This window comes from Rhineura floridana, chromosome 3, assembly GCF_030035675.1.
Source record: "Rhineura floridana isolate rRhiFlo1 chromosome 3, rRhiFlo1.hap2, whole genome shotgun sequence".
Lineage (NCBI taxonomy): Eukaryota > Metazoa > Chordata > Lepidosauria > Squamata > Rhineuridae > Rhineura > Rhineura floridana.
This window is the reverse complement of record NC_084482.1, coordinates 83,677,540-83,696,961: the sequence shown is the minus strand read 5'-3', so window position 1 is coordinate 83,696,961 and position 19,422 is coordinate 83,677,540. Positions and strand designations below refer to the sequence as shown.

General features: G+C 37.3%; 1 protein-coding gene across 13 annotated transcripts in view; it reads right to left on the bottom strand.

The window, feature by feature from the left end:
* Nucleotides 1-19,422, bottom strand: part of LOC133380132 (teneurin-2) — a 995,941-nt gene that overhangs the window by 757,506 nt on the left and 219,013 nt on the right. For 10 of the 13 annotated variants that reach the window (XM_061616792.1, XM_061616791.1, XM_061616779.1 and 7 more), the window contains one exon: nt 11,125-11,208. The exons of the other annotated variants lie outside the window; for them this stretch is intronic. Coding sequence is in view for 7 of the 10 variants with exons in the window: in XM_061616779.1 (XP_061472763.1) it covers nt 11,125-11,208 (84 nt within the window). In the remaining 3 variants the exon portion in view is untranslated. The remainder of the gene's footprint in view (nt 1-11,124; nt 11,209-19,422) is intronic. 13 annotated transcript variants of the gene reach the window in all.

The window sequence follows — 19,422 nt, the reverse complement described above, 5'->3', positions numbered from 1 at the left end:
ACCTTTAGGCACCTTTGGAGGTGATAGGTGGTTCCGGAGGCCTGCAGTTCAGGGTTATACGGCCCGAGGGCAGGATATGGGTCGCCTTTGGGGCCAACAGGTCTCATCCACTCGGAGTTTCAGGGCACCAAGGGGCGGTGATGCAGGTTGGCCTCCCTACGCACAATTGGAGTGTGGTCGGGGCAAGGGGTTGACAGATTGGCACCCCCTTGCCCAGCAAGGGTTTGGGTCGCCCCAATAGCTGTAAGCAGGCTTTGCCTGACTCATCAGGAGAATCCCGCACTTATGTTCCCCTCTGCAGGTTCATTATCATAATATGAATTTGGTTTAATAAAGTGGCCCGTTATTTAACCCATCATATTGTGTCTGCGTCTTATTTCACCCCTGGACTGCAATGTTGTGTTTTGCCAGAAGCTCTGTCTTTCAATATGCAGTCTGTTTTGTATCCCAAACAAAGTTTGCAAATTTGTTAGTTCAAATACTAGTGTTCTAAAGACACAAATTCCATAACCAAGTTTAAATCTGCCTTGAGGGTTTCTACCATCAGACAGTTTTCTTTCTGACAGTACCTAATCTACAGTTAATTATTTTTTTCAAAAATATCTTTCGTTCTCAAAAATTGTTTTTATTTCCTAAGCACACACATTTCATAATGTAGTTTACATGCTCTGGTAGGTGATTCATGGGCAAAACAGCACTCTGTAAGAAAAGTAATTGCTAAATCTGAAACTGGCATCTGTAGAAAACAATGCAAAGATCTGCAGGACGTAAATACAGTTTTGCTTACCTCTTTTATAAGGGTGATCTACCTTTTCAAATATATAACCTGCATGAGGTTAATATGAATAAATATTTGAAATCTACAGGGAAAGATTGACTATACTGATCATTGTGGCAACTTCAGTGGAATTGCTGTAAGGGATGAAAAGTGTCTAGCTTATTTAAATGTATATTTCTATGAAGATGAGAGCCAGTGTAGTGGAGTGTTGGACTATGACCTGGGAGACCAGAGTTCAAATCTGCCTCTCAGCAGCAGAGGAAGGCAATGGTAAACCACCTATGAATCCCGCTTATTATGAAAACCCTATTCATAGGGTCGCCATAAGTTGGGATTGACTTGAAGGCAGTCCATTTCATTTTTCCATGTAGAAACAGTCCATATTCAACAAAGTTATTTGTCATTATTCAATGAAGTTATTTCTTTTCTTTTTTTCATGAAGGTCTCTTCCACCCCCTCTCTCCCAAGAAAGTTATTTCTAATGTCCCTCCCCCCACATTCCATCACAAACAGGAATGGATAAATAAGATGTATATATTAACATATAATAAGATAAATAAGATTCCATCTTTTAAGTTTCGAGTCCCTCTTTCAATTTTTGTTGATTGACAAATCAAAAAGAAACTTCACAGAAATCATAACAGGCCTGTTCTAGAGATAATCCCACACAAACAGTGTTGAATGTGATGCAAATAGTAACACACAGGGAAAAGCCATGTGCAGTTGCCCTAGAAGAGGATCAGCAGTCCTATCTGCATTAAGTGAAAAGTAGGGATTCACACCACCTTCTATATGATAAAAAATAGACAAGGAAAGTATTAGACCTAGTTTGCATAACTTGTTACCCAAAAACTAGTCTACCAGTCATTTGTTGTAGCTGCCAGGTATTTGACAAATTCTTTCTGGGCAAAAAAACAAAAGAGAAGAGGTTTACAGTTGTCCTAGAAAGCTCGATCCAGTTAGTAGACCACAAGTAGAGATGTGAAGGCCTGGGAAAAACCCAGAAAAATTCAGGAAAAAAACCAGGTTTTTTTTTCATTTTTTTCCAAAACCTTTTTTGTTTTGTTTTTTCCAAAAATGGAAAAAAATGGGGGAAAATGGATTATGGAATGTTTTGTTTTAGCATGATGAATAAAATGTTTCATTGAATCTTGGTCCGCCCCCCTCTTTTTTTCAGTTCTTTTTGTGGGAACGGATGCTTCATATCTGCTTGACACTGTGGAGGACTACCGGAGACATAATATTCTTTGTTATTACTGTTGATGGTTTCTTCTTTTGTTTTTTTTTTAATTGTTTTTGCCTGCTCTTCATACACTGGCAAAACGAAAGAGGTTCCTTACAGTTCAGGAGTTCCTTAAGGATCTTGTAGATCCATTGGTTACCCCAAAAAAGTAAAAATTTTAAAAAGTAAAAATTCAATTTGTAATAATTGTTTGAATAAAATGGACTTTTAATATACCAAATGTGATAGTTTTATGCCAGACCGACTTGTACATAATTACATTTGATATTCCTGAAGTAACAAAGTGACTTTCAATCTGTAAAAAGTGCTAATATTGCATTTTTTCCAAAATTTCTGTTTTTTTTCCCTGAAAACATTTGTTTCCCCCCGTGGCTCAAAATTTCTGGAAATTTTACATCTCTACTTACAAGTTCTTCAGACTTACAATTAGGCAATGAAAATCTGCATCTTGTCCCTATTAAAAGGCATGTGTAGGCTGGCCTACTTTTCTACAGAAATATAGTGCCAACATATCTGGGCAGAAAGCAGATCTACCCCTTCTGCTTACAGGTAGCAGCATCCAGTATAGATTTATGTGAAATCTTGCAATTCTCTCCCGAAGTGATTACAGGACCAGTATCTGTATGTAATTCTTATCTAGTTTAAGACAATGAAAATAGTCACACCAACTTTAGTGAGGATATAACATTTTTGACAGGATGTGTTAAAAACTGTTGTGGTCTACACTGTTGCATACTGGCACTCCTACTGTCAAATATTTATGGATAGTGCCATAGCATAACAATAACAACACCACTGATTATTCTAAGAGTGTTTCAGTGATAAGAGTGTCAGACTAGGAATGAAGAGATCCACGTTCAAATACCCACTTAGGCATGAAATTCACTGGATAATCTTGGTCTAGTTATTACCTCTCAGCCTAACCTACCTTATGGGGTTGTTGTGAGGATAAAAGGGAGGGGACTTTATACACACCTCCTTCCTTGGAAGAAATGCAGGGTATAAATGTAGAAAATCTATAAAAATAAGCATACAAGGCATTAATGTGTGTGTCATTGTATACAGTTACTTGAGGGAAGTATCCCTATCCTATGGAGACTGTAATCTAAATGTCAACAGTACAGAAGATAATAAATGGACGGAAGGGAAAGGGTGAGAGAGCCCACAATAATAACAAAGATGAGTATGAAGAACTCCAGTGGTGCCATTTCAGTTGTGGAACTGAGTAATAGGTAAACTTATCCCACCTGTCAGTACTTCTGATCTTGAGTAAATGAACTGTAAAACTGAGCCTATCTGTGCACCACCAGCAGAACACAATGTATCAGCCAATACAGTCACGCAGTGTTGGATTTAGACATGGAGAGAATTGATTCAAATTCCGATCAGTGACTCTATGAAGCTCAATGCGTAATTTGGGGTTAATGAACGTCTTTTAGCCTCACTAGTGAAATAAATGAGGCACATTGTACATTGCTGCAAATTTCATTAGTAACACTAAGGCTGCAATCATATACATAGGTATTTGGGAGTAAAACCCACTGAATTCAGTGGTACCTATTTCTCAGTAGACATGTGGGATTGCACTATAAGACTGCATAATTATTATTAGCATGCACAGTATACTGCTTTTGCAGAATATTCTAAGCACATCACACCCTATCAGTTATCTTAGGTAGTCCAGTATCGTCATCCTTGCACCGCAGATGGAGGGTTGAGGCTGAGACCACCTAGTGAATTTATGGCTGAGAAGGATTTGAACAAGCAACTTCCTAGCTCACAGTATGCTGCAATAGTTCTCATTGTAGATCATGCCCAGTAGCTTTAAAGTTAGGCTTAACCAATCTAAGCCTTTTAATTGGCTTTTACAGTATTTTATTATACCATTTTAACTGGCTTTCACAATATTTTCAAGGAATTCATATTTTGTTAGAAACCAATTAAAATATTACTATAAAACATTCAAAGCAGCTTAAACTTGTGTAGCCATCATCAAAAAAGTAAAGTCATCAATGCAAACAACAACACAATAGAAAAGCTTTCCTCTCTGGCTACAGCAAGGACTCATCCAGGAAAATGACTACAAATGTCTACACCACCACCAACAACAACAACAACAACAACATTACATATATCTATAACACAGGCAGTTTTATGTCATTTCAAAAAATGCATCAAGTAAAAAAATGAAGGTATACTCAAAACCTATTAGTGGAATAAAAACAAATGCTTAAAACATTGAAAGCAACTTCACTCAATGACACAGCATAAAATGGGTGAATTTTAACTAGGGCAGATCCAAAATAAATTTGAATGCACTTTGTTAACTAGGGCAGATCCAAAATAAATTTGAATGCACTTTGTTAAAAATGTTATCCTCTATGAAATACACAATAATTGTTTGGAGATCCATGCAAAATGGGGCTAAAATGTTTGCCTATTTAGAATGAAATGTATAAACATTGCCCTCAATCTAATTTGGCTTAATAAAACTGTCACATAGCCGTATCTGATTGGCTGTATGATGACATGATTCAACTGCCAACTTAATTGCTGATTGGTGAGGATCATTTCAGGAAGCCTTTAAAAATGACAAATTGCACAAGAGGGATAGAAGCACTGAGCAGGGGGTTGGACTTGATAGCATTATAGGCTCAACTCTACTATTCTATGATTCTAAACAGGTGTGAATAGCTTATAAGTAGCACACAAGAATCTCAAGTAAGGATAGTTTAGGTAAAATCTTCGCCCCCCTCAAAGCCTTCTTTCCATCTCAAACATTTCAGTATAGGTCTAGTGTTGTTGCTGTTGTTAATAATTAATTTGTGAATGGCCTTCCACATGTATGCCCCAAGGCGATTTATAAGCATATCCTTAAAAGCAGCTAAAGATTTTTTAAAAAATAGTACAAGAAAATATGTGTATAGGTTTAAACACCTATTTAAAAAATGAAGAAAATGCTATATATAATTATGAAGCCTTCAATGATTGAAGAAAGAAGTTAGACATTGAGACCGTTCATTTGAGAGCCAACTCAAAGCAGTGATTGTCCTTGACAGCTTGGACTGCCATACTTTGTGAGGGCCATGCTCTGTACTGAATCAGCAGACATAGCATAGAGCAACTGGAGACCCTGAAATTAAATATGATCTGTTGAATTTCAGTGCTTATCCTGCACCCTCGTTGGCTTCCCAGTAATTCAGCAGAAATGAGTGCATAGAGTCCTCTTCTCAAGGAGACATAGAATTCAGCCTTTCTTGTTGCTTGGCATATTTATAATGTATTAGGATGTTTCCTGTAGCCAATATACTGTAACTAGCACTACACCAAAAATGGAAGACTCTGGCTTGAATCCTGTGTTTGCTCTTGCCAACAGGAACATCTCATGAGCATGTCATGATATGCTCCTGCTGACAGAAGGAGGGAGCTGACATTTGTAATTTCCCCCTTTCTTGTGAAGCCCCCTGTCCACCCCAAAAATCTGCTTTGAATAATGGGGGATCCTCCAAAATGGGGGTGGGTGGTGCTGCATGGAGATGGGGAATGTTAGCAAAGATTGTCTTTAGCAATCTTCCAATAGCAGGATCATTGACTGGATCAAACACTTTCTATGAATATAAGGAGCCATTCATTCATGAAAAGTACTGTACATGTAGGACCCAAGCCTTTATCTACTGTGAAACTAAAGTTTTACTATTGCCTCATGTGTTATTGAAAAATGCTGCAGTAATTATAGGGATGTGTCCTCAGAGGGATGACAAAGTCTGGTGCCATCTGTCTATTGGCAGCACCAAAATGCATGATTTGGTCATAATTTTTTAAAACAAATTACTAGTATTCCAAAGCTGATACTATTGCTACTTCCCACATCTGTGTCATTTCATGAAGTGTGTTGTTATTTCACTATACACTAGCCAGCATTTTACTACATTAAGATTATATATGTAGACATGATTCCCAAGCATCAATGCAGGAATTCCCAAGCAGGAATAAGCCAAGCATTTTTATTTGAATGTGCAGAAAAATATTATAAGCACATGCTTTAGCTGATGTAAATAATCACACACAAAAAAATATGTAACAAAATAGTCTGAGTTTGCTTATCATTATTCCTGTTTTCAGGGCAACAGGACCACTCAATCTTCCATAGCAAATGATGTTATTCTATTTAGATTGTAACAATGTGTGAACTAGATCAGTAACAGCATTCATTAAAGTCCTTTTCTACCAGAAAAAAACAGCAAAGGTAGGGTCCTTAGCAAGTAATAAAATGGACCAAAGCAAGCACAGTGATTCAAAATGGAAGTAAAGATGTAGAGAGGAAAGTATTCGTAGCATGTATAAAACAAGCGGGGGACTGTCATTAGGCTAGTTTAGAATGCTACCTTTCCAAACAAGTGATTCATCTCAATTCTGAAATGCTCCTGTACACTACTGTTCCCTCGTCAACAAAACTTGGTAGCTGAATCTGCAAGGGTGAGAGAACATGATTTTTCTTAGCATTTTAAATGGCTTTTTGGTGTGTCCTAATTAGCCATTACTGGGAGATTACAGTGGAAAAGGGCTGTTGCCTCATGTCCTGGTTGTGGGCATCTGGATGGCTACTGTGGGAAATCACATGTTGGACAAGATAGGTTTTTGGTCTGATCTAGCAGGACTATTTTCTTATCAGAGTCTGTAGTTCATTGGTAGAATACATTTTTCATGTACAAGGCTTCAGGTTTCATGCTTGACATCTTAGGAAGCTTAGCGAAGAATAGCTGAGACCAGTTCTGGTCACTTGGGTGTAAAAAATAAGAAGACCATATAACAAGATATTAGTCCTAGGAAAAGTGGCTTCCCAAGAAGATGCATAAGGTAGGACAAAGCAATCACATTTTATTTTAAGACTTGTTTTCTTTTTTCAAGCACAAAAAATATGCATGGAATAAATAACAAGTCACTGAATCTTAATCTAGGATCTCTAGAGATGGAGCACTCTTTAAAACTATCTGCAATTCGAATCATACTTCTTAAAATACTAAATAATTATCCCTCATTGTTATCATCACATTTGAAAAATCTCTCCATGTTTTTCAAATGTTGATAAATAAAAAGGACTGGCATAAAAACAGACCTGGCTAGCAATAAAGGATCATGTGACAATCCCCACATGGGCAGCTGGGGAATGTGCGGGTGTGCTGTATACTTGTGTGGGCCACGTTCACAAATAATTTTATTTATGAGAATTATGTCGGAGCTTTCAGTTTCAGCAGCATCTTTACAAGTCAGTACAATTGAAAATACAATCCCCATGAGGAGATGCTAGTTTATATAAATTATACCATGTCTAAATTGCCTGGGCAAGAGCACTGGCAGGATAACATGTTCTCAAGGCGCTAATGTTGGACAATGATTAAGTCAGAGCTTGGAAAAGTTACTTTTTTAAACTACAACTCCCATCAGCCCAATCCAGTGGCCCTGCTGGCTGGGGCTGATGGAAGCTGTAGTTCAAAAAAGTAACTTTTCCAAGCTCTGCTAGCTATTATGATATGTGATGAGAGAACAATGAAATAGGATAGAGAGGTATGCGTTCCAAACAAACATCATTTAAGAACGTAAGGAAAGCCCTGTTGGATCAGGCCAAAATGCCCATCTAGTTTAGCATTCTGTTTTCACAGTGGCCACCCAGATGCCTATGGGAAGCCCCCAAGCAGAACCTGACCACAAAAGTGATCTCCCCACTTGTGATTTCCAACAACTTTATGTGTTATATATGAATTTCTCACTTGAAAACCTAATCCTAAATACAAAGTGTAGGCTCAGATCCTAACTCAGATTGCTCTTGTGGAAGCATCTCATCACTGAATTTCTGTTAATGGGATGCTTCTGCCAGTGATTGGATGACCATCCAGAACAGTCTTAGAGGTGGCAGAGGGAGGAGTGCAGATGGGGGGAAAATGCCGCCCTGCTCTCATACTCCAGTTACCAGTTCTCTCCATAAATTGAAGGAGCCCTTCCAGGGTCCAAGCTATAGTCTTTAATAAATTGCATTCACATCTATAAATCATTGCTCTTTCATGTGAGCAGCAAAACAAAAGTAGCAACTAGGAAAAGACAGAACTCCTAAACACACATTCATATGTTTCAAGTAAAACCAAGATACATACATGAGTGTTACTATTGATTAATTACAGTATTTGAAGTGAGGAATTGTTTGCCAAAATATAGCATAAGAATCAGGTCTAACTAAACCATGGTGCACACAAAACAACGTCTGCAAGCGCAATAGTATTTATCCCACAATTGCTCCCCCCACATCCACCCTGAAACAGATGTTGATCTGTTTTAATCTTTTTTTTAGTTAGTAGTATTGTTTTCAATACATTTAATTACTTGTTCTCAACCACTTTATTGATAATTTTAACATGTTTGTAAACCATTTAGACATCTTTACATTCAAGTGATATATATATAAGTTGCTGTTATGTGCCTTCAACTCAATTATGACTTATGGCAGCCCTATAAATCAGTGACCTCCAAGAGCATCTGTCATGAACCACCCTGTTCAGATCTTGTAAGTTCAGGTCTGTGGCTTCCTTTATGCAATCAATTCATCGCTTGTTTGGCCTTCCTCTTTTTCTACTCCCTTCTGTTTTTCCCAGCATTATTGTCTTTTCTAGTGAATCATGTCTTCTCATGATGTGTCCAAAATATGACAACCTCAGTTTCATCATTTTAGCTTCTAGTGACAGTTCTGGTTTAATTTGTTCTAACACCAAATTATTTGTCTTTTTTGCAGTCCATGGTATCCGCAAAGCTCTCCTCCAGCACCACATTTCAAATGAGTTGATTTTTCTCTTATCCACTTTTTTCACTGTCCAACTCTCACATCCATACATAGAGGTCGGGAATACCATGGTCTGAATGATCCTGACTTTAGTGTTCAGTGATACATCTTTGCATTTGAGGACTTTTTCTAGTTCTCTCATATTTGCCCTCCCCACCCTAGCCTTCTGATTTCTTTATTGTCTCCATTTTGGTTAATAACTGTGCCGAGGTATTGATAATCCTTGACAGGTTCAATGTCCTCATTGTCAACTTTAAAGTTACATAAATCTTCCATTGTCATTATTTTAGTCTTCTTACGTTCAGCTGTAGTCCAGCTTTTGTGCTTTCCTCTAACTTTCATCAGCATTCGTTTCAAATCATTACTGGTTTCTGCTAGTAGTATGATATCATCTGCATATCTTAAATTGTGGATATTTCTCCCTCCAATTTTCACACATCCTTCATCATGGTCCAATCCTAATTTCTGTATATGTTCTGCATATAGATTAAACAAATAGGGTGATAAAATACACCCCTGACTCACACCCTTTCGGATTAGGAACCAATCGGTTTCTCCATATTGTCCAGAGTCTAGGTTGCACATCAGAACAATCAGATGCTGTGGCACTCCCATTTCTGTTAAAGCATTCCATAGTTTTTCATGGTCTACACAATCAAAGGCTTTGCTGTAATCTATAAAGCACAGGGTGATTTCCTTCTGAAATGCCTTGGTCTGTTCCATTATCCAACATATGTTTGCGATATGATCTCTGGTATCTCTTCCCTTTCTAAATCCAGCTTGGACGTCTGGCATTTCTTACTCCATATATGGTAAGAGCCTTTGTTATAGAATCTTGAGCATTACTTTGCTTGCATGGGATATTAAGGCAATAATTTGATAATTACTGAATTTCCCTGGGATCCCCTTTCTTTGGAACTGGGATGTATACTGAACGCTTCCAGTCTGTGGGCCATTTAGTTTTCCATATTTGTTGACAATTTTTGTCAAAATTTGGACAGATTCAGTCTCAGTAATTTGTAGAAACTCTATTGGTATGCCATCTGTTCTTGGAGATTTCTTCCTTCCAAGTATTTTAAGAGCTGCTTTCACCTCACATTCTAAAATTTCTGGTTCTTCATCATACGGTCCCTTCGTGAATGAAACTGTCATATTTGCATCTCTTTTATAGAGTTCTTCAATGTACTGCTTCCATCTTCCTTTTATTTCATCTCGGTCAGTCAGTGTGTTCCCCGGTTGATTATTCAACATCCCTACTCTTGGTTTAAATTTCCCTTTCATTTCTCTAATCTTTTGGAATAGGGCTCTTATTCTACCCTTTTTGTTGTCCTCTTCTATTTCTATACAATGACTATTGCAATAGTTCTCTTTGTCCCTACGTACTAGTTGCTGTGTTGTTGCATTTAGGGTTCTAACCATGTTTCTATCTCCTTTTTTATATAGTGGCCACCCAGATGCTTATGGAAAGCCCATCCCATATATATAAACTGTTACGGGGGCTCTGTCAACAAACTGGAGAGGATTTGAGGGCGATGTGGGAGGTGCATGGAGAAGAGGGAGAGGAAGTTCCTCTGCACCAGTGAAAGTCATCCATGAACACAATTATTTATTTGGATACAACTCTAATACTTTATCTTTTTTCTTGCCAAGGTAATGAATTCAAAATATTTTTGGCTTTGGGGGCCATTTTCAAGATGCATTTGGAATGTTTCCCACAGACTCTGGTATATTTGAACTAAGTATTTTTGTGTAGAATTTTTAAAAAAATGATCTACTGAGTAGATCTCATGTGCATCCTTTTAAAACAAAAATCCATGGGAGGCATGTTATATTGGAAGAAGTCCTAGAATATAAAAGTGTGAGTACTGGGGCATTATCAGTAAACAAACTTTATCCTTTAACACTCAAACAAGCAACAGATTCTGTAAATACATTATTTAAGATGGAAAAATGTGACTAATCTTCTGCCATATTTTCAAAACAGTTGGAAAATGTTTACATGTTTTCAACAACAGTTCCTGTACCTCTCATATTTTCAGTACTGCATCTTGACAATGTGCTCTCCATTCAATATATAAAGCAATATTTAAAAAGAAGAAACCAATTCTAAACAGTAAACACTGACTAACACACAAGAAACACATACCCAAAATAAAATACAGAATACGCATAATATAAATTTAGCTTGACTAATCACAGCTGAAAACAACACAACTAGCAAGACTGCAAATTTAGATATAGGGAATACAGGGTGAAGGAAAATGAAAACCTTACGTATTAGAGAGTTCTTTGTTTTATCCAGCTGCTGCCAGCCTGTCTGTCTGTCTTTCAAAGTTTCAGAAAGTTGTGTATGAAAATCTAAATAAAATAAAATAAATAAGTTTTAGAGCCAACTCTTCATCAGCCTTCATTGTCAAACGATTTTTTTAAGATGGCATGTTCAGCAGCCTAGTTTTTCAGAATTATCTGTCTTCCCCACCCACCATATACCAGCAAAACATTCTGTGCAAGTTCAACTAATATCCTATCCCAAAAACATGCTGGTAGAATTATGAAACTGGGTGTGATTAGTCCCAGTGGAGCTAAAGAGTCATCATCGATGAATATTGCATATTCAATATACATGTGAATATTGCATATTTATATTAAGTTCCAGATCTTGCCTTCAGTTACTTTTATCATAGTTAGGGACCTCCTTTGATCACATGTACTCCAAAGATGTTAAACAAATTTTTAATAAAGAATCACCATCATCTGGAATATTTTTGCTGAATGTGAACTAGATGGAAATTAATTAATTCAGAATAAGCAAATATCAATAAATCCATATCCCATTTCCCATTTATATCACGATATATTAGTTACAAATATCATTTCCAAAACTTCTCATGAATCATTATGAGCAAAAAAGCATATTAAGAAAGAAAAAACCCAGTCACCACACTGATTCCTTTCAGGCTAACAAAAATATGTTTGTATATGTGTGTATATATATGTATATATATATATATACACTAAACCAATTTTTTATTAGTAGTATAACTATTATTTGTCATTTATGAAGTGCCTAAAATCTTCTGGATATTGTACAGTGATTTAAAAAATAAGATAGCTCCTACCAGCTAACTAGCTATTAATACCAGCTATTATAATCTAATAAGAATGGCATAAAAAGAAAAAGGATAAGGAGAACAGAGGAAAACAAGCAAATTAAATCTTAAAGTGGCATCGTTTTTAAAATCACCAGCTAGAAAAGAGAAATTTCAGGGAGGAGATGAGTTAAATGGCAACTGGCTACACACCAGAGCCAGTACATCTCTCATCTCTCCTGAATGTAAAAATTACATCAAAAGAATTGTATCTTTATAATTATAGCATGAATTATTGGCAATTAATAGCTATAGTCACATGAAATATAACAGAAGGACTGGGAAAGCACAATTTAAAAAAATGTTTAGAGGATTCTAAACTACTTTAAACTAGGGATGGAATCCTTTTTTACTTTTCATTTTAAGAGTGGTCCCCTAATGGTCATTAATGACCTGATTTTTCCTCTGATATCTTTTCATTTTTCCAATGTCCTCCAATTTTTTGTTTTTATTTTGAAGACAATTATCGATATTATAATCGCTATTTATTCACAAGCCTCCACTGGTATATATCTTTATTCTGAACTCTGTAATGATCGATTGTTTACATTCCGTTTCTGGTGCACTGCAGAGTAGATAAAGACAGATAATCAAGTCAGTGTCTCCCCCCCAAGCTGCTTGCAATCAAAACCTCATTCCCCCCTGCTGCTTTCTGTCTGTCAGTTACCATCAACACTTCACTGATATCAGTGAAAAAATATACATTTGGAGAGCTCACATAGAAAGTAGATCCGTAAAAGTATCACTCACACTATCTATGATTTCAAAGCAAATTTTTAAAAAATGAATTGGAAAATTTTTATTATGTACATGTCTGATGTTATTTTTATAAGCTACCCTGACTGCCCTATTATAGGGTAGAAGGGCGGGATAAATTTTTAAAAATAAATAAATAAAATAAAAAGAATGAATCAGAAACCAGGTGCAGAGAGCTGCTACTTCAAAATTCTCTCTGTAAAGATAGAGAATATCAGCAATAATACTTAATTTGATAGCAAATCCGATGATTGCAAAAACAGAGCCCACAGATTCTTTAAACTTACATTACAGAATAATTTCACTGAAAAACATTATTGGCTACTAGGTATTATAGCTATGCTCCATGGTCAAAGCAGCCCTGTAGCCAGCCTTTCTTGTTAGGTGGGGTAGCCACATTTCTAGGTGGGATATTTTCTGGGAAGAGGTACATAGTGCCAGCCAATCCCTCCCCCCACTCACTGATGGAGAGGATGTGAGGGCCAGGGCCAGGACCAGGGCCAGGGGAAGGGAAAGGCTTCTCCCTCAGCCCTCCTCCACGCTGAGAGTGTGTTAGCTTACATGAATGAAGTTTAATGTATTGAACTGTCTTACCCTTTTTTTGAGAGAGATCCCCAAGAATATGAGACTCAAACGCTTGGCTTTGTCTATAGCTGCAGTCCTCTTTCATTCTGTGGTCTGGGTTATCATTCTTCATGAACTAAACTACTGAACATCAGGGGAAAAAACTTCCTACCTGTTAGAGCAATATAACAATGGAACCAATTACCTAGGAAGGTGGTAGACTTTCCAACACTGGAGACATTCAAGAGGCAACTGGACAGCCACCTGTCGAGTATGCTTTAAGTTGGATTCCTTCATTGAGCAGGAGTAGGTGGTTTGACTTGATGCCCTTAAAGGCCCTTTCCAACTCTACTATTTATTATTCTACTTTGGAAATGATGGTAAGCTCCTGAGCTTGACTTTGATACTGCATTAGGTATCTCAGTTTTAGATTCCACCCAAAAAACATCATTGTCCATACTATAAGTTTAGGGAAGGACAAAGAAAAAAGTAATGCTTCAGGGTGTGTTTCTTAACTCCTTCTAGTCTTGTTCCTGACCTTTAGATTTTCCTTCCTGTTGAACAGTGAAGGGAAAACATTTTAACTGGTTGCCATATAAAGGACCAACTAAATGACTGTGAACTAATTATGGAAAGCAATTTTTTTTTAAAAAAAAGGTTGCTGTGTTGCTTTTTCCACCCAGAAACCCTGAAAAGGCCTCATGCTGAGCTGTACACATTAGGAAAATCATAAATTAGGTCTGAGTTACAGCCTAGATGGTCAGCCAGCTGGCTGTAGTGTGTGCATCAGTCATTCTGTTCCTTTAGGGTTGCTGTCATCCTTTGCCATCAAGTACTCAAGTAAACAAAGAAAAAAATAGCCACTATGTTTGTGAGAATAACTGTTCTTAAAACAAGCTGTCATTCTTCAATTTTCCAAAATTGTTTGTGTGTCTCTCTCTCGTGTGTATGTGTGTGTGACTACAGCCCTAGGAGGGGCAGTGCACCCATTTGCCCCACCCTGGCTATAGGGCTGGGTCAGAGACAGTATACGTCCAAATACCAGTTGCTGGAAAATGCAGGAGGTCCTGCTTGTGGACTTCCCACAGGCATCTGGTTGGGCACTGGCCTAATTCAGAAGGCTGCTCTTATGTTCTCATGGTTCTATTTAATAGTGGTGCTGAACTGATTGGAATGCTTCCTTTAGTGGAAGAGTGAAGGAAGCAATTTCTGATAATTCTTCTTGCCCATGCAGCTCTCCACCACCACCAAAAAAAAAACGCTGCTCAAGAGGTTTGAGGAGCCCTCCAGAGCAGATTTAGGGGACTAGCAAGGAAGCTACAGGGGCCAGGACAAATAGTTGAAAGTTACTTCCCTGTACCACTGGTGGAAATGTTATGGTCAGCTGAGCAACATCAATCAATACAAGCCTGAATTGTTATTTTTTGTAGAGAATGTTTAATGTGTAAGTACTAATTTTTATATAGCTGGTTGTTCCTATCCTCCTTCACTCCTCCTGTGCCCGCTCCAATAGGGGTATCTGTTGAATGAACTCTCAGGGATGCTACATCAGGCTAGCACAATCTACCTGCTTTATATGAATGGAGCCTCTATTCTATAGCAGCATAGAAACAGATACACTCACAAAGAGTGCCAGGAAATGTCCTATTCTTCTGTTTTTGATGGTATAGACTGCATAGATTGTATAGAACATGCACATTTTGCTACAGCTTTCCATTCTTTCTGTTCATTAATTACATATATCTTCTGTCCAGGTTACTGATACACAGAGGTGTGACTGCATCAAGATGCTTATTACATTGTATTTCATCAGGGTACACTGGAGGTGGTGAGTTACTGTCCCCTCTTTGCCCAGAAAATGTTCAATCTAATAATCAGGAAGAAGGTGGCTTGCATCTCCATTGGGGAACAGCATGTCTATGAGGGGAGAGATACTCTGTTTCTCATCAGGGGATGGCTATCTCCACCTGCCTTGCCCTACCCTCCAGCCCTGGAAGCCTTCAAACATAGCTTGTTCCAGAAAACTTTCTGTCCCTTTGGGTTGAGTCATAAGGGTCAAGGAGATAGAAGAGATCTTTATATCAGCTTAGGAGTTACTTTTTAAATATTTTTGCTTTAGCTTTATTGTTGAGCTTTATGCCCATTTATACTTTGATATAATTTTGTAGTGATAATACTTTTTATTATGCGTTGTGTTACAGCATTTGAACTGTTTGTGTGAACCGCTTTGAGCACTTATGTATTTGTAGAAAATGCGGTACATAAATAAATTTAATAATAATAATGATGATGATGATGATGCTCAGGAATGATAGGAGTTGTAGTCCACAGCATTTGAAGGACAACACGTCAGCTACGCCTGACCTGGACAGTAAAATCATTTTTATACCCATTTTACAGTTGGAGGACCTATATCTTGAAAAGAATGTCATGCCCATGATACTGTATGCACTTAATACATAAACTGGTAAATTAAAGGATCTCACACATCTACCAGTGAACTTGGGTGACTGAGTACCAATCAATTTCAAAGTGAAACTGGGCCAGCCAAAAATAAGGTAGCAATTTCTTTATATTCGGGCAGAACTCTGTGGGGACATTTGTACTAAAGGTGAGACACAAATCTTTTAATGAATAATTAATAAAATGTAAGTTTCTAAATAAAAAGTAACAAGAACATTTTTAAGAAGCAAAATGTAAGGAATGTTGTGGTGGCATTTTTTTGGGGGGGGAGAGTGGAGTTGGGAGAAGGAAAATAATAATGGAATTGGCTTGTTGAAGTCCCTAACAGCTTTGTCCTGGAGAGAAGGATTGAAGTGGGGGTAGGGACGCATGCTAAGAAGTTTAAAAGCTCCCCACTCTCAGCCCCGTTCCGAGGAAGGAACATTTATTGATTGATTGATTGATTGATTGATTGCATTTCTATACCACTCCATAGACGAAGCTCTCTGGGCGGTTTAGAACAATTAAAAACGTTAGAAATAAATATACAAATTTAAAAACACATTTTTTAAAAAGCAATTTAAAAACACATGCTAAAATGCCTGGGAGAAGAGGAAAGTCTTGACCTGGCTCCAGAACCCTTCTTCCATTATATAATTATGCTGAGGTGTGGAGGTGGCAGCTTTAGGGCTAGCGTTGTATAGCACAACAGAGGAAGGCCTTTACAAGTGTGCCTTTTCCTCCTGGAAAGTCCCTTGCCCAAAGAGGCCTAAACAGCACAATATGGCTTATGTTTACAGTTGGCTGGGACTGGAACAAGATCAATCCTCTCACAAGCTGGGGATACACACTAACTGCAACACTTTGTTGCAAGTCCCAGTTTTCCAATATGATATAACTAGGACTTTCATAACAAACAAACAGATTTATTTGTTACCACATTAAAATCATTTGGTTTTCTTAGGCTGATTCACATAAAAATGCTATCCTTGTCAATGGGTTTATAAAAGATAGAGCTATGTGTGATTTCACAACTGGGCTACTAAGAGCCCTTATTGTACTGTACATATAAAGAAGTTTGATATCAATAGAAGCTGATATCAAAGGTATGAGTGTTTCAAACCATGTCATTTACAGGTGCTCTTGTCCAGGTCTAATCAGCTGAGCTTTATGTCTGATGAGGCGTACTCTTGATTTTAAAGCACCAGAAAATATTGCAGATTTTCAAGGGTACTTCACTGCAAGTAAAAAGCTATGAATAATACTAAATAGTCAAGTCAAAACTACTGAGATATGCAGAATTCAGGATTTCTACTGAATATTATATATTAAACAGAGTTGATTTTATCAGAAGTAAAAATCTATTAACTCATAAAGCTCATTTTAGGGCTGCCAGTGATCACCCAATATTAAATAAAAGGGAATAGATCTTAAATAGAATGTTGTAGTGGACACCTAAAAGTATTATATGGCAACACATAAAAGAAATGAATTCCAAATATATTTAATACTTGCTAGTGGGGGCAGTGTTGGTGGACATTTCTGACATCGCAGCAGCTGCCAAGGGAAGCTTGTGAACATAAAGTTTTAGTCAACCAATATAAAAAGGACATTTTTTGTTTAGGAGGGAAAATTGTAATTAATGGTGCTGTGAATTAAAAGCACACTTGTTCATGTTTCAAGGCATTTGGTTTCTGAACATTACTGTGACAGAGAATGAACAAAAAAGTATTAAAGATGGCCTTGTCTTCTAACAATGTTGATAGTTTTTGTTCCTGAAATTTAGTTATTTTGCACTTATACCAATATATCAAAAAAGTCAACCAATATTTAGGATTTTGTGAAATCAACGTCTATTCAAATTTGATTAACTAATCAATCTAGTCAAAGACAAATAATTAATTAATTAAAATATACGATCTGTGGACAGCCTGACTAAAAACTGACCCAATTCCAACAAATTTTAGAACTATAAAAAAAATTATAAACTAGCACAAACGGGAAAGCTTTGTAATACATTAAGAATACATATCTAAGGAAGTCCTTAGTTTTTCTCCATAGCCAGTAACAACACTTTATTCCTAACCATTTTTGAACATATGGTACAATCAACGCACAATGGTTTATCTGGTCCACAAACTACATTGCACTGGAAGATGCATGCTCTTTCACCCCCTTCTTGTGCATTCCTGTGTTTGTGAACATGTATAGCGTACCTCAGCCCATGACCACATAGACATTTCCAGATAATAACTGAACTAGTATGTATAAAAGCTCACACAAAGAGGTAAGAAAAATTACTTTTAAGAAAATCATTAAGGCAGAAAGTTATAGAAGGTATGTAGAAATACAGAGGTTTATATGAACTAACTTCCCTTCTGCAAGAACTTTTCTCAATACAAGAGATATGAAGTGATCACGAAGGAAAAGGAAATATCATAGGTAGGCCCTAGAACAAAAATTGATAGGAAGATGTTTTCCATGAGCATTTGGCTCTTTATATTTCTTACAAGAATGTGTCTTTTTACTCTCCCCACCGCAATTAGGAATGAGAAGTAACTCAATATTGCATATCAAAAAATAATTAACACACACATTTGAATTCTAATGAATACTTAACCTTTACGATAATGGGGTTGCTTTTAGAAATTATTTTCAAATATGTATTTTGAAGGCTCTTTCCTCAACCTACACATTCTAATCCAAATGCCCGAGGAAAGCTCCTGTGAGCAGAGTTTATGTATTTGTAGGGTTTCCAAATGTGTAGGTTCTGTGCCACATATATGGCACATATATGACCACATATATGGGAGGGTGGAGCCTGTCCTGTGACACTTTCTGAATATCTGGTGATTGAACATGTTTTCTGAACACCTGAATAGGGCTCAATTCTCACACCGTATTCCTGTGTTTGTAGTCTTACAGAAATTTTGTTGATTACATTTATACACCACCTCTCATCCAATGAGCTCAAAGTAGTGTGCATGGTTCTTGCCTCTCCATTTCATCCTCACAAGCCCCCTGTGAGGTAGCTTAGGTTGAGAGACAGTGACTGGCCCAAAGTCAGCCAGCAAACTGCATGAATTCAAACCCTGGTCTCCCATGTCATAGTCCAACACTCAAACTGTAACCCTTTTAGGATTTATGTATGTGATCTCAATTATTTCAAATGCCACAAATAAAGAGCTACACTATATTCAAAATTAAGGATGGAAAAGAATTTTGGCTGGTCCACATTTTTAAGTGAACTGAATAATTTGCAACTCACGGCTAAAAATACAGATTGGAATGTAATTATAATACCACAAATAACCATACATACATAGATAACTAGCATCACAGAATAGGTCTACAATTTCATGTAGATCTGGTAACTGTACAGTGGTAAGTCCTTGCCAGATCCATCCTCTGAGAAACCCTATATTCCAGGTGTACCTTTTGTTCTTTTTCAATGGGTAGACCAGCTGTCCATCTGTGGGTAGACCCTGGCATCTAGAAATCTTACCACTCACTCTTGAAATCTTCTTGTCCCGTGGCTCCCTTCACCAATCTTTAATTGGACTGCCACTACACTTCACAGCATCCACTCCCCTGTATGGAATTTTCCTATCAAAATCCAATATGCTAGGATAGCAACACTGGCTGTGCTGATATACCAGTG